This window comes from Anopheles coluzzii, chromosome 2 (assembly GCF_943734685.1).
Source record: "Anopheles coluzzii chromosome 2, AcolN3, whole genome shotgun sequence".
Lineage (NCBI taxonomy): Eukaryota > Metazoa > Arthropoda > Insecta > Diptera > Culicidae > Anopheles > Anopheles coluzzii.
In genome coordinates, this window is record NC_064670.1 from 14,988,451 (window position 1) to 15,003,925 (window position 15,475).

The 15,475-nt window shown below is 48.3% G+C and overlaps 3 protein-coding genes across 3 annotated transcripts; 1 reads left to right on the top strand and 2 right to left on the bottom strand.

Annotated features, from left to right (window-relative positions):
* Window positions 1–9,438: 9,438 nt before the first annotated feature.
* Window positions 9,439–11,930, top strand: LOC120950790 (beta-1,3-galactosyltransferase brn). The gene is made up of 2 exons (XM_040369088.2): window positions 9,439–10,976; window positions 11,041–11,930. The coding sequence occupies exons 1-2, from the start codon at window positions 9,976–9,978 to the stop codon at window positions 11,234–11,236; spliced, it is 1,197 nt and encodes a 398-aa protein (XP_040225022.2). The 5' UTR covers window positions 9,439–9,975; the 3' UTR covers window positions 11,237–11,930.
* On the bottom strand, window positions 11,919–12,691 carry LOC120950791 (uncharacterized). Its single transcript, XM_040369089.2, has one exon. The coding sequence runs from the start codon at window positions 12,472–12,474 to the stop codon at window positions 11,968–11,970; it is 507 nt and encodes a 168-aa protein (XP_040225023.2). The 5' UTR covers window positions 12,475–12,691; the 3' UTR covers window positions 11,919–11,967.
* Window positions 12,692–13,140: 449 nt separating this feature from the next.
* Window positions 13,141–15,429, bottom strand: LOC120953919 (transmembrane protein 104 homolog). The gene is made up of 2 exons (XM_040374348.2): window positions 15,188–15,429; window positions 13,141–15,083 (listed from the first exon to the last, which is right to left on the bottom strand). Exons 1-2 carry the CDS (start codon window positions 15,224–15,226, stop codon window positions 13,584–13,586), a joined length of 1,539 nt encoding a protein of 512 aa, XP_040230282.2. The 5' UTR covers window positions 15,227–15,429; the 3' UTR covers window positions 13,141–13,583.
* Window positions 15,430–15,475: the final 46 nt, after the last annotated feature.

Here is a 15,475-nt window from a genome sequence, read left to right on the forward strand (position 1 = left end):
CCGTAGTAAGGACTTCACTATCCGGCTACGTGATATTGAATAAAGTCTTGAAAGCCTGTATAGGCCGGCATGTCCTCGTAGGACGTTTACGCCAAATAAAAGAAGAAGAAGAAGTATTTGAAGCTACACATTCTATACTGCAAACATCACCATAAACCTTTCATCATCTCTGCTCTCGTACAAGTTTCCCATCCCATCTTGATAACCATGACACATCCATAGTGATAATAACAGTTCCAAACACTCAAAAACCGAACCTATTCGACTGCATGAGATTGCTGTTGGTGGAATCGCTGCGGCCTGAGGAGTTCCTGCGGCCTGAGTGAGATGAGAAAATTCAGCTGGTGAGCTGTGACCGGGCGGCTGTGAGAAACGCACCACAATCAGAGTGCCATGACCTAGCTCAACGGCGAGATTTTCCCGGGGAAAGCCAGGCGAACGAAATTCGATCGAAGTTTCCTCGCTTCGCGATGCAAAACGCGCTGTGCGCGCTGACGAAAGTAAAGGACGATTTGTTATTGTACGACACAGCACAAAACCCGTGTTGGAAACGGTATCAAGGGAGCTTTTTTCTTCTTCTCTCAAGCGTTGGGTTGTGTCTTACCCGCGAACCTACAGCCACCAAAAACACAGCGAATCTCTAGAGCCTCCCCTCTCGACTGTACCTCGCTTAATGCTGAATAAATAATAAAATCGTATTCTAATTTGTGCTGAAAAACACACCGTCCGTCCTTTTCGGGGTTAGCGCAAAGCTACATAATATGTTGCACAAGAATGGAAAAGACAAAACAATGTTTGCCTCAGCCAAGGGGAAAGCCCACCAAACCCATTGCTTAATATTTCTGTTCACTGTTCGCAGTGTGTGTCGTCCTCGTTCCGTCGCCTCCTGCCTCGCGAGTTTCACTCCCGCCAGGTTAGGTTTTGGGTGTTGCCGCACGTTCGTATCGCGATGGAAACGACCTTTCCCGGCGGTTCCTTGAACTTGGGACGTTGTTGACGTTGGCATGGCACAGGGATTGTTTTATGTGCTAACCGCCCCGCCAGTCAGCCAGCCAGCCAACACTCCAACACCACACCAAAGCAATGTTGAAGCGTTAGCAGCAGTATATATACGAAATACAGCGCCAAACCATTAGATGTGAGTAAGTGCAACATAAAACATATTAGGTAGACCACATTTCGGAGCACGAAAGCGAACCCGCGAGCGAGCGAGATAGAGCAATAGAAAATGGATATATAGCAAACAGCAAATAAAATATGTACAAGCTGGCACAAAAGCCTGGAACCGAATGTTGGAACCGTTTTTTTTTTCGACATACTTTTAGGTCCCTCCTCCTCCGCATGCAAAAGGGTCCGTTCTTTTCGTGTGTGTGTGTGTGTGTGTGTGTGTGTGTGTGTTTGTCACCACGCAAAACCAGCGAAGGACATCGACTTAGTGAGGCAGTCCCACGAAATGATGCTTACCTCATACTCTCTTTAGTCCCTTTCATTGCTGTTTTGTGTGGCATCCTTTTTCCGAAAAAAGGTCCAAATTCAACAAATGTTAGTGTGGGAGGAAATTGAATAACGGACACCCTCAGTAGGTGCTATGCAAGGGAGCAGTGGCCCATCGGATGAGTAAGAAGTACCAACATTATGTGTAATCGTTTATGTATGAGGTAGCCCCCTCTCCGCGTCCATCAATCACAAGAAGGCACACGCAAACGAGAAGAAAGCGATACGGATTTTTCTGTCGAGTAAATATGTAGCAGGTGCTATACACATTTAGTATATAAGTGGTGATAATCATAGTAATAACATCACAACTTCTAACGATGAAGTTGTTTTCGTGCGGTACATGATGGAGTTGATTGCCGCTGGAATAATAACAGTGCACAAATGTAGATCAAAAGCGAACGTTACTACATAAGCCGGTGGTGGTCGCCTTTCACAGTCGCCGCCGCAGCCGCCGCCACCACCTAACCGGATGAAGGTTAGTGGAATAGAGGTAGTGGGTAACGTGTCTGTAGGGATCCTTAAAATACTCACCAACCCAACCCACCCGTACTAAGACACCCAGTGTCAGGACATGACCAGCGCAACATGACTTATGTTGTGGTGGTGGTAGGAGATGGAGCCACAGCGCGCACCAGGTGAGCATGGCTGGTGTGTGTGTGTGTGGTGTGAAGGTGTGAATATTTGAGAAGAGGAAATTACCTTAACCACATTAAAGAAGGTTTTCGTTACGATGGACCTGGTGTGCCACACCGTAAAGGTGCATGACCAGAAATGGACTAAAAAGTTTGTCCATTCGTCAGCAAAACATAATTCGTTAGGATGGTTTTTGGAGAGAGAAAAAGAAAAGAATTCCAAGCATACGAGACATTGGGTTTTCATGCAATTAGGAACAGCCTGGGGTCGGTGAAAGTTGTGTAACACTATGGTAAGATTAAAAAGTTCTCCCTGATAATAAAAAAAAAATGCATCTTGATGCAAACTGTCACCCAAAAGCATTCGTTAAATCATTATTCAATGTTCACCCCAAGACTATCTGAATCGAACTTATTTGGCCAACCAGTTTTCAGCGAATGAAAGCGATTTTCTATTTGTTTTTTTGCGACTGAAAAACTAGTTTACTGGTACAAAAAGAAGATTTGCCACACACACAAACAGCCAATGATAAAACGGAGCGCAAAAAAAACAAACAAAACCGCCCAACCCGAATGTCAGCCCGGGAATCGGGTGTAAATTTATGCAAACGCAACACACTAAACCAGGTTGTTCTTTATCTTTTTTTTTTTGCTGTTCTCTGCTCTACACTGACAACACATTTTCCTTTCCAACCTCTGTAGTTTCAAGGTTAATTGCTACCAGTTTGTTGGAGCCTTTTCTTTTCGCTGGTGGTTCGTCGTCGTGTTTTAACGCCCAAAAAACGGGTCCCAACGAAACCACGATGAAGATGCACCCTAGCCGCAAAATCGATCGTCTCTGCTGGTTGGAAGATATGCTGAGGTCATACTGAGGTGCTTCTTCGGAACTCAATGTTTGTGAAGAACTTTGAAGATCAATTCATAAGAGTAAGGTTTTCTAAATATCATCCCTTTGCTTTTTCTAGTCAAACACACAGCTGAAATTTCAGCCTGTCACTGGAAACATATTCATCATCCGGGTTGTATCTATTGGAAAATTACATACCGCCATATTGGTTTTCAACATTGAGGTGCAAACAAAGATGTATTTTAAAATTGTTTTATTTTCTTTTCTGCTGTTTCTAATGAGTTGTAGTACTTTTAGTTAGTTTTCAAATATGGATCCGAACAATGGTTAACCTGTTGTGACACAATATTTATCTTTCAGCAACAAAAAAATCAATCCTTCATAAGTTAACCTGAATCGAGCATGCCAAAATGTGGCTTTTGTTTATATATTTTTCAAGCTGCAATAATTTAGCCTGATAATATGAGGTTAGTTTTGTGTGTGGAAATTTGTGTGTTTTGTACCGTTTTGGAGTGTGTTCCATACAAGTGTCAGCCGCCAAGTGTCAAAACCCGTATAAAACAGCTGGCTTTAATCGTCTTTTTCTTCTATTTGGCGTAAATGTCCTACGCGGACATGCCGGCCTATACAGACTTTCGACACTTAGTTCATTACCACGCAGCCGTATAGTCAAATCCTTGCTACGGGGAAACGATCCATTCTGGGCTTGAACCCATGACGGGCATTTTATTGAGCCGTTCGAGTTGACGACTATACCGCGGGACCGCCCCGGTGCTTAATCGTAACAGCCCTATATATTGACTTTTTCACACACATATTTGACTCATTACAAAATTAATCAAATACAAAATAAACAATGAATATTCAGGAAAAACAAATATAAAACTCAAAGCATAGAAAATCCACAAAGATTACAAAACAGATAGCGATGTTAACAAGGAGCGGTGGCCAAGAAGATTCTATGGGTGTGTGTAGTTTGATGAAGCAAATGAATTGACAACAAAACACAGTTGAACAACAACAACAATTAATTCTTTTAAACCTAACTTTATCTTATACACCCACCAATCTTCCTAATCAAAAGAGTTTGTTTTTTCGATTCAGGAAAATCCCCACCAACCATACCTGATTAGAAGCACAACATTCGATGAGCGCTAAACCTTGGAAATCTTTATCATCAACCACTGTTACGGTATCACACACGACAAGTCTGGGACTGACTTTAGTTTGCATAAAATTATCATCCGAAAAATACCCCTCCACTCTCCCCTCACACACACACACACACGCACAAGCAAAAAAGAAGCAAGATAAATTACATTTAAAACAAGTTCATATCAAGGAGCTTGGCTGAATGGTGGAGCAGAAAACAAACATTAAAAAAACGGTAAAATATCGCTTTGAATGCGTAATGATGCTGAGCGTTCGAAACGGAGCGCGTGGTGCAAAAAGTGTGGCATTGAACATATTTTGCACTCGCTTTAAACTGTTTAAATGAATGTATTGGTGGGCTGCTGAATTGCGTTGGATATTTGCAGGTTTGGTTGGCAAAATGTTTGTTTTCCTGCAAAATGTTCGTTTAAACCCTTTTTTATACTTGAATAGTTAGCTTCAAGTGTAAGCGCGCTGTTCTTGCACGCTCTTTGCGTTGCATGAAGGCGACTAGAAGCAGTTGCATCTTTACTGCTCAACCTTCAACTTCAACTTCAGCTGGCCTGCATGCGTGTGTGCTTGTGTGCAGTAACAGCAGAATTACCGAACAACCCGCTTTTAACGCAAAAACGACGAGCGCTTCTCCACCACACCACGTCGACGCGTTTCGAAGGACAACCAGATGATCAACTTGCACTGCAGGTCCGTCGTTTTCTTTCCTCACGGTTCTCTCTTTATTTCTATTTCCCTTTTTTTAAACCTCCGTTTTAAGTCGAACGCACAGCTTCTGTTACAGTCTCTCTTCCAGGAGTCGCCGGACGAATGAATTTCCCCCACAGCAACAGCACAGCGGACGTGATGGAGGATACTCTGGGACGCTCGATTTACTCCGTATCGAGATACGATATGCATCCACAGACACACTGCTACTGTTGCTGCTGTCCCGTCTGCCGTTGATGGCAGCAGTTCCTTTCTTCGTTAGATTTCCTTCCACACTACTCCCTGCTGCTGCTGCTGCATCCCACGCACCGAAGTCTCGGCAAGTGGGTCAAGGATGTTGTGGCGGTGTTTCGCCCGGGGGCCGAGGAATCACACCATGCCTGGCGGAAATGAGGCCACACCTCGTGCGGTGGCGTAGTGTACACACAGCAGGAAACAAAGCGCCCATAAACCCGCTGACGAAAGCAGCATCAGGGTGGACTTCACCTTACTCTCCTCCCAAAACACAACAAAAAAGAAGACATTTTATCCCAGCAACATCCCATGCGTCCTTTGTTTGGGAAGAAAGCGAAGAAAGTTCCTTGGAAGTGGGGGGCGCGCTGCACAGGGTAAGAGACAAGAGGGCATCCGGGCATCGTTTCTCAGGGCCAATCGTCCGAGCAAGAAAAATGCAAAGCAACTAATGATGTGCTAATTAACGTTCAAACATTAACCGACACACACACACACGCACATAGTGACAACAAGCAAAAAATGGCATAAACCTTACCACGCCTCACACTAGGACAAGGTGGGCGAAATTAGGCCAAGGAGCTAACATAAAAGGGCTTTATCGTGTACGCTTTTTTTCTCTTTTTTTTGTTTGGTGTCCCGATACCGGTTCTATGAGCCTAATGTGGTGCACTGTGTGCAAAACGGGAACGCACATGAAACGAGCAAAAGGCGTAAACGGTGTGTGTGGTTTACTGGGGCGGAACTAAATACTTTGCCATCTGCGGTTCGGTTGGTAACTTGTTTAACCAATTAATTACATTACTGGTTTTGGAATTGATCAGCCAAACCGGACGGGCTTTTTTGTATCTTCTTCATCTTCACTTAATGACAGGTTTTATGCATTGTGGCAGCTTCCAGACGGGAATCCAATTGGAAGGTAATGGGAAGATCAGCAACAAAACGTGACAAATAGGAAAGCTAGACTGGTGTGCAAAAGTGTTACAACTTTTTTTGTTTGTTTATACTAATACAATTGGTGAACACGTGGAACCCCAAAAACGTGTTACGAGAAAGAAATGGCTTGGGTTGAGTTTAATTCACAAATTAACATACATTCATGAGCGATTCTGCCCATAGGAAAAGAAAAAGTGAAGATATCTCATTACAACGAAATTAAAGAATATGATTACAGAATTATATCATTTAACTTCTCCTTCCTTCTTAAGGAAGCCAGTTTTTGGGAAAAATCTGAATATTTTTAGAAAATTGCTCCACTATCTCATCATTTCATATCCAATGAAAGTTAACAGAAATATGCGACCTTCCTGTAATTGGTTCCGGACAATGAAAGTCGTAACATTCTCCTGCCTGCGGCACAACCGACGTCTCGCAAGCTATCTCCGCCGATCATGCAAAGGATGGAATTGAGTATATCACCTTCATTCCAAGGACAGCCGCACAGACTCCTTCAAATACCCTTTCAGCAAAGTTATCTTCCGTCCCTACACGGTCGGTCCCTGCATTTCCAGTGGCAAAAAGACATTGCTTCCAACACTTACCTCTATCTCCCGTGTCCATGTTGCTGCTGCTACCGTGTTGTGCGAAACGTTCCGCGTCACTAATCCTCTAATGCTGCGGCGGAACTGTTCTGCTGCCCGCGCACCAAAAAAAAAGCACAACCAAACACCACTTCCGGTAGTAGCAGGAGAGGCTGGGACGGACACGTGGTTTTATCGTTTGATTTTCCTCTTGTGCTCTCTTGTGCGCAGAACCCTTCTCGATGGGTGGCCTTGCCTTCGGTTTGGCGCGTCGCGTCTAGTGGCCTTGGGAGCAGAAAAGCGGTCTGCAAACAGGGTGGTAAGGGTGGTAAGGGAAGAGGGGGTTTCTACTATCCCCGGGAAAATGCCGGGCGTGTTAGTGAAGTTGGAGGGAGACGGAAAATTTCAAGGTAGCAGCGCCACAATCACGATCTCAATTTTCATGCCATTTTCAGCATCTTCGCGTAGGGTGGCTAGAATGGGGCTTTTCTTCTCAAACAAAGACGATGGTTTGTGTGTGTGTGTTGATAGTTTGCGTGCACAAATATTTATTTCCCAGCCACCCTCGGTGAGCTTAGTAGGCGAAGGGAAAACGTGTTCTGCTTGACAGGAACACCTCGGCAGCAGTTCGAGACCGGGTAAAAGCGCACTAGATGCTGCAATCTCAGGTGAACCATACACACACAAGCACACAGGCGACCGGAGATGCAAATATGGGTTTGTTTTGGTCTCCCTAGAAGCCCTTCTTAGCACGGGCCAGGACTGTTTGCCATCGAGGTCAGAATTGTACGATGGAGCCAGATTGCTTTAAAGTGCACATACAACACACACACACACGTACACCAAATTGCACACGAAAAAGAGAGCTCCTGAGGAGGGGAGGGCACTACAATTACACAAACACACAGACACTCTTGATTTGTTGTTTTTTTTTCACTCTACAAATTCATCTTCCCTTTCCCTGGAACAACGCAGCACCAGCCCCACCAGCATACACGACACGCACCCGACACCCAGTCGGGGTGGATTTTACACACACTCACACTTGCTCTCTCCCTCTCACACGCACGGTTCGCAGCGCTCACTCTTCTCCTCTCTCTCTTCCTCTCTTGGTATTTACACAGTAATTTATTTGCTCACACGATGGGAAGCGTTTCTTGCCTTTGGTTGTGTTGTTTTTATTTCGTTCGTTCTTCTCCTTTATAATTCGTTTACCTTCTTTATCGCCCCTGCTTGTGATGGAAATTTCGAGGCCTAGAATACACGGCAGCACCAACACACGCACGCAGTAAGGAAAAGAAGAAATATTTAGAATTAAAAAAAGGTAAAAATCTACATCGCGGGTCTAGCACGGTGTGTGTTCGGCGGTGTCGTCATTACTGTTCTAAATTCCGTAACAACAAAGGCACACAGAACACTTCGGCCACTGCGATGACGACGAAAACAAAGCACACCATGAAACAGGGAAGGGGGGGGGGGGGGGGGAGGAGTGGAAATCATCATGGCATGCTACTACTACCACAGCACCATCTCCACGGTGAAGCCAATTTTTGGAAAGAACGAGTCACAAACACACTTGCAACGATTCAAAAATCAAAGTAAAATGAAAACAATTCGCCACACGAGACTTGGGTGTATGTGTGAGTGTGTGCGCTACGCACTTGTCGCAATGGTGTCAAAAGCAATGCTATAACAATGTAATTTTTAAAGGGTCTTGGAAGTCTCTCAAGTGTGAATAAATTGGAATGAAAGTGTCTGCAATATTAGAACATCGCTGCTATGTGCGGCATCGTTTGCATTTGATGAAAGGAATCTCGCCTCCCGTACACCAACACTCTCACATACACACGCACACACACACACACAATGGTTTCATTAAACAATGTTGGGCGCTTTTGCCACATCGCGATCGCAAATGAAACCGTACTGCGAGTGTGTATGGCAACAATGCACACACACGAGCCCACGCACAAAAACACACACACACACACCCGTACCGATCACTACACACGTCAGTCCCTCCTGTCCGCTGGCCTTCTCCTACCAACAGCAAAAAAAAAACGGGTCGATGAACCTCTTCCCCTGGCGGACGACAGGTTTGTGCTCGTTTCTGATGTGTGTATTGCAATTCCTATGCACAGCAACACCGAAAAACACTCACTTTCTAGCCCTTATTAACTACCACCTCACGGCGCTTAATGTTTTATTTCGTTTTCACGAGAACGTAGCTGCTTCGCACGGACAGCGGGATCGCAATTCATTTGCGCTACTTTCTTCATTCCACAGCACAGCGCCACGATCGGGGGGAAAAAAACACGATCACGACGGCCCTGGCGTTGGTGGTGGAGCTCCCGGCTGGAGTTTTCCACCCTCGGGCGCAAGTCGCCCAACACTGTTGCAAAACGTTTAGCGAAGAATGCAGGGAATGGCATAGAACACACTTTAACGCTAGTTACACACGATTTTTGGGGCAGCAAAACAACGAAATCCGTGCACTATTTTTGCGTTTGTCTTTTACTTTTTTTGCGAACGCGAGATTCCGTCCAAGGACCGATTGCTGTCAAACACGCTGTCAAGTCGGCGATGGGTGCAGGGTGTATATAGGTGAAGGGTGGGACCACAACCGATTCGCTGATAATTTGGCGAGCAATAGAAAGCCACTTTATCATCACGATTAAAATCGTTTAAATCGGTCTTAAAATTTAGTGGAATTTATTCCCTTGTTTGCGTTTCGTTGCACTTGAATTGGATAAATTTTAACCACGGCATTCCATCACACCCAGACAGGATCGAACGCATCACATTCAGGGTATCTATAGAGGCAATTTCAGCTGTCAAAATGACGGTTTTTTGTTTACGTCTCGTCAGGGTGCCGGAAAGCTGGAAACAGATCCACCGTCGTCTGCTCACCATCATGTGTTGAATATTGTAATAGCTTCCCTTTTTCAGTTTTTCCATTCGATCACACCTACACCAACCGATTGAATGGTAGGCGCACCGATCCGCACTGACTCACCAGCACATTCGTCTCCGGAAACATCACATCCTCGCTTCCTGTAGTTTGTGTGTAGCGAACCAAAAGAAAAAAAGGAGTACCAAACCAGCCTCCTTCTCCGGCTGCATGTCATCAGTCGGTGCAAGTGTACGGGCAATTTAATTAGTGCTTCACATCAACGGCAGTTTAGAACGGCGCATGCTGGCGCGTTGGCGTTGCGTTAATTAGATTAATGCGCGTTCATTTCGGACCGGTGGATTGGTGGTAATTATGTAAGCCCGCTGCTGGTACGGTTCACGCCGTTTGGCCCATCGTAAGCGAAGCGGCGTACAACAACAGGCACACTCCGGTCACCCATCGGCTTTCCCGGTTGCGTTCGCGATGCTGCCCCGGATCTGTGTGAAATTTAAGCTCAAGTATGTGCTGGCGGCATTGGTCGGCCTGTACCTGCTGCAGTTCTTCGGTGCCTTCACACACTTCTTCGAGAAGGATTTCGAGTCGACGTTCGACTACCCGCTGAACGGGGACATCCTGTCGGACGTGTACCAGCTGCGGCATGGCCAGCAGCCCGCCCGGCCACCGATCAACCGGTACAACTACACCTACATCACGGACTGTGAGCACAAGTGCAAGGAAGACGATCGGTTGATCGCGCCCCGGCTAGTGTTCGTCGTCAAATCGGCCATCGAGCACTTCGACCGGCGGGCAACGATCCGCAAAACGTGGGGCTACGAGCGCCGCTTCTCGGACGTCAAGATACGCACCGTGTTTGTGCTCGGCCGGTCGCGCGTGCACCCGAACCGGCGGCTCCAGTCGCTCGTGGACCTCGAGAGCAGCACGTACCGGGACATCGTGCAGGCGGACTTTGTGGACGATTACTTCAACAACACGATCAAAACGATGACCGGCTTCCGGTGGGCGGTCAGCTACTGTCCGCGGGCCAAGTTTTACATGTTTGCGGACGACGATTTCTACGTCTCGGCCAAGAATCTGCTGCGGTACGTGCGCAACCCGGTCAACTATCCGGAGTATCTGGAGGAAACGGACGAGGCGCTCCGGAAGCTGGCCCGCCGGCTGGCCCACACGGCGGACAGCAATCGGACGGCCGCCGCGGAGGAGGAGCGGCCAGCTGCACAGCAGAACCGCACCCGCACGAAGCGGCAGCTCATGACGGAGATGGAACTGCCGCCGAACGTGAAGCTGTTTTCCGGGTTTGTGTTTCGTTCGGCGCCGCACCGCCACCGGAGCAGCAAGTGGTACGTATCGCTCGAGGAATACCCGTGGGACATGTGGCCGACGTACGTGACGGCCGGTGCGTTCCTGCTCTCCCACGAGGCACTGTTCGAGATGTACTACGTCAGCATGTACACGAAACATTTTCGGTAAGCCCCGTGCAGTTGTGTTTTTAGCAAACGATACTAATGACGACCCACTCTCGTGCATCAGGTTCGATGACATCTTTTTAGGAATTGTTGCAATGAAGGCCGGAATTGAGCCGCTACACTCGGAAGAATTCTACTTTCACAAGGCGCCCTACCTGGGCCCGCAAAGCTACAAGTACGTGCTGGCGACGCACGGCTACGACGAACCAACCGAACTGACCAAAGTGTGGAACGAAATACGAGCTTCCGGTTACGCGTAGGCGCGATTGGCGTCGATGCGGACGCACACGCAACGCGCCACCCGGGTGCGCGAATGTATCAAAGCAGGCGCAGTAGCACACGCATAGGAAAGCGAACGCACCAACTCCGGATGTAGCGCGAGTGATTCGACTTAATACGTACGCAGTAGGGAATCGTTACACCAGAGTTACACCGTTCCTAGTGTAGGTTAGTGTGTGTTTTTTCCACTTTTACTACCCTTCCCACCTTACGACGAAACCAATAGAAAATAGAGTGATAGGAATCCAAACGGCAAACGATACCGTGGGAGCGGTGCTGAGAAGGCTGCCTCCTCTTACAGCATCAATTTAAACCAAACTTTTGATAGAGTGACACACACCAGTGAGCCGTTTTTGTCAACCGTAGCCCATTTAGAGGAATCGTTTTTACGTAGCGCGTTCATCAAGCCCCCGGGAGCAGGGTAATCTTCTTCACACACAGTGATTAGACAACGAAAACTTGTAACGTAGTACCGTCGTTTTTTCTCCATCGATGAGTGTAGCTAGCTAGAGCGGGTAGTGAGTGTGTGATTCGATCGATTACCGTTTTCGTTTTAACCGCCAGCAGGCAGGAGAACTTTTGCTCGTATTTATCTTTCTCCATACCCAACAATTGTGATAGCATCAAATGAGAAAATCCTTAATAAAAACACAAACCAAACTCTTTAAACTTAAACGGCGCTGTTTGCATTGTTTTTGGTGTATTTGTGATCCTAGCTCGAGTGTTTGCTGCTCTCGCTGTGGACGCTCCGGGAAGTTGGGGTAGTGATGTTGACCTTCTCCTTGGCGGACATTAGCAGCAGCTGCAGCGTGTCCACCACCTTCGCGTAGCCATTCTCTGTTTCCGTGAGCCGTTTGGAACAATCGTTCAGCGCCTTCGTATCCTCCGCGATGGACGTTTCCAGCTGCTCCAGTGTGCGCTGCAGCTTCTCCATCTCCTTGCTCAGCGAGTCCTTCTTCTTTTCCTGTGCGGCGATCTTTTCCTCCAGTGCCGTTTGCTGGCTGCGCAGCTGGTTGAGGCACTTTACCATCTCCTGGTTGTGCGTTTGTAGCCGTGCCGCCTGTTCGGTCATTTTCGGAGGAATCTGCTTTCTTTGCTGTGTGTGTTTGTACGATAATATTTGAAATTTCCGGCGCGATTCCTTTGCAGAGCGAATGTAAACAAACCGTTGCAATTTGGAGCAAAGTGACCCGCTGAGCAAAGCGACGGAAGAACTCATTGCTTTTCGCGCATTTTCTCATGCCTTCCTTTTCCCTCCTACGGCAAATGTGTCAAGCAGCTTGTCGAGCTACCCGTCCCTTGCTCCGCCTCCTACTCCTCGCTTGAACGCGTAGTCCAAGGTTTGGATGTGTTAGTGCGCCAGACGGCCAATCGCTGTCAGCAGTCGTCCGTCTTTTTCCCTCCATAGCACTATCTCTTTCTCGCGTGTGGTTAATGCTTGCGAGCTGTTGTCGTGTTTAAAAAAACCGTTAACAAACATTGCGGTGATTAAGTTGAATTATCACAAATCAAACGAAAAAAGCGCATCTAGTTCAATGGCTGCAATGTAAAAATGACTGAGGAATCGCTAGCTCACGCTGGAGGGTTTGCTGTGCAACACGTATAGCACAATGCCTCTTTGAAGCCGGTCTACTTAACAACACAATGGATGCACCTAGTATACTTAGCTCATTAAACTTTTCCTTCAGACCACGTCAACCATGCAATTTTTGTTGTTGTTTTGTATACATATATTTTACACCTTTTAACTACAACTAGCTAGCATATTTAAAAACGGGTTTCTGGGGTTCCTGTACACGCTGAGCAATATGCACACTTTCCACAGCTTCGTTCCCAGTGAACAACTTTTCCCCTTTTTATACTCACTTAGATAAATATGGGCGCGCTCCGCAACACACCACAATCGGTAGGAAGATCAGCCCACGATGCCTTGAGTCGGGGTGTTTTGGTGGCAGTAGTAAAAGTTTCATTAAAATACAACATGATCGGTGTTCAACACTGAGAGCCGTACGATTGAGGAGGAAAAAAGGGAAATCTCATACAAGTCCATCGCTAGAGAGCGCTTCTCTTGTGAGGAAAGTCTCAAGCTTTTCATCTCAAAACGCTGCAGCTAACGCCAGCCACCCGGAAGATATGGTGTAAATATAGTAAAATAATCTTGGCTTTTTTCTCATCCGCTCGTGCTCCCCCCAAACATTGTGCGTCCCAATTCCACTGCCACTGCAAGTTTCCACACGCGCACTCTCACAGCACCGCTCAGTCTCCAGTAAGTTTGAGTTTGTTTTAATATTGCCCTACCATCTGATTGCCACCATCCTGGGCCAGCTTTCATATGACCAGATCAATCGTTACCAGCACCAGACAGGCAACGGTCCACCCGATCACCAGCATCGGCCACACCGTACCCTTGAACGGGCTGTGGAACTCGTTCACAATACCTCTGCCGATCATATTGTCGCAAGTGCGCCGCGCGGAAAGCACGAGCGCCACCGGGATCAGATACTGTATGCCGGTGCCGGCGTAGCAGCCCGTAAACCCGACCAGATTGCTAACGCTCTCGGTGAAGTAGCACACGACCAGCGGCGGCAGTATGGCGAGCAGTGGGAAGAACACGCGGCGCAAGAAGAAATTGTACGCCTCCAGCTGGGCGGCATCGAGGAACAGCGTCTGCAGGTTGTTGCGCAGCGTGATCGCCACGATCGGGAAGCTGGCCGACAGTGTAAACACCGGAAACAGGGCGAGGAAGTACTCGACGGCTTTCAGCATCCCGTTGGTCTGGTCCGCACTCGGCACAAAGTTCAGCGTGTACAGGTCCTTGATGTCGGCGAACGCAAAGATCCCGGTGAGGGCGAGCGCCAGGTAGAACCCACCGATCAGCACGTAGTCGAGGGAAACCAGCGCCTTTAGGCGGCCCTTGTTGGCGATCGGTGTCAGCAGGCTCGGCAGCGAATGGTGACACATGAAGGAGTAGATGCAGGTACCGATCAGGTACGGGATGCCGGCAATGTCGGCCCGCTTCGGCGTGATCGGCAGTGCGGTGGAATCGACCGGTGCGAGCAGCCGGTGTATGGCGATGCTGATCATCACGCTGAAGGCGAGCCACCGGAACAGCACGGTGAGCAGTTGCAGGTATTTCGTTTTCTGCACGTTAAAGAACGTGAACGGGCCGAGCACGGTCACGAACGCTACCAGGCACAGCCGATACACGTCCAGCCGGGTCAGCAGCCCGTCCTGCCAGCACCGCTCCGTGCCGTCATCGTCGTCGGTGGCGTTCGCGCGATGGTTGTGGGCACAGGCAACGTCCCGCAGGCTTTTGGCGACGGCCGCCGAGTAAATGCTCAGATCGCCGTACAGGTAGACGGCCAAGCAGAAGTAGAACAGGAAGCGTTGCGTGCGGCCGAAAAACATGTTTGCCATCTCGCCCAGCTCGATCTTGCTGGACAGGGTGTAGTACGTCTTCCGGCAGTACATGATGTTGAGCGGTGTCTGCTCGATGCTGGCGTCGGTCAGCTGATCGTCGACGAGCCGATCGTGCTCGGCATCGTCGTCACTATCGCTCGCCTCCGGCCGGTCGACCAGCGACTCCACGTTGCTGTCCTCGTCGTACTCGATGACGCGGTCGCGCTTGATGAACTGCAGCCGCTTCCAGTTGTGGACCGCGTTCGCGCACGCCATCGTCTCGATGACGAACGTCACCGTGACGTAGCTCATGAACGCCAGCACCACGATGGCCAGCGAGCCGAGGATCCATCCGGCGTGGCTGAACGCGGACGGCAGGGCGAGGGCTCCCGTGCCAACGATCAGGTTGAAAATGAACACAAAACCGACCTGCAAAGGAAAAGGGGGCGGAAGTAGCGATGAGGGTTGGGTTTCAAGAAGCGTTAAGTTGTTCGCCACCCCTACAGCACTGCGGCCTGTGACCGCGCACTTACCCATGTCGGATATTCTTCGTGGGCGCTTCGAGGAGGCATCCCATCCGCAGTACCGCAGGATTTCCTCCGCGATTCGGTCGAGGGGTGAAAAGTGTGCTTTGGAAAGGGACTGTGCACCACTTGGGACGTGGATCGTGGCGTTCTTTATCGTACCATTGGGGAGTCGACCAATTCTTGGAATGCTCTTTGCTGCACACTGATATGACACAAACAAAACAAAGGGAATGTGCATCGGTGTGGGTGCGATAGGTCAGTGTCAACAGCGGGTGACTCGACAAGAACAGCTGG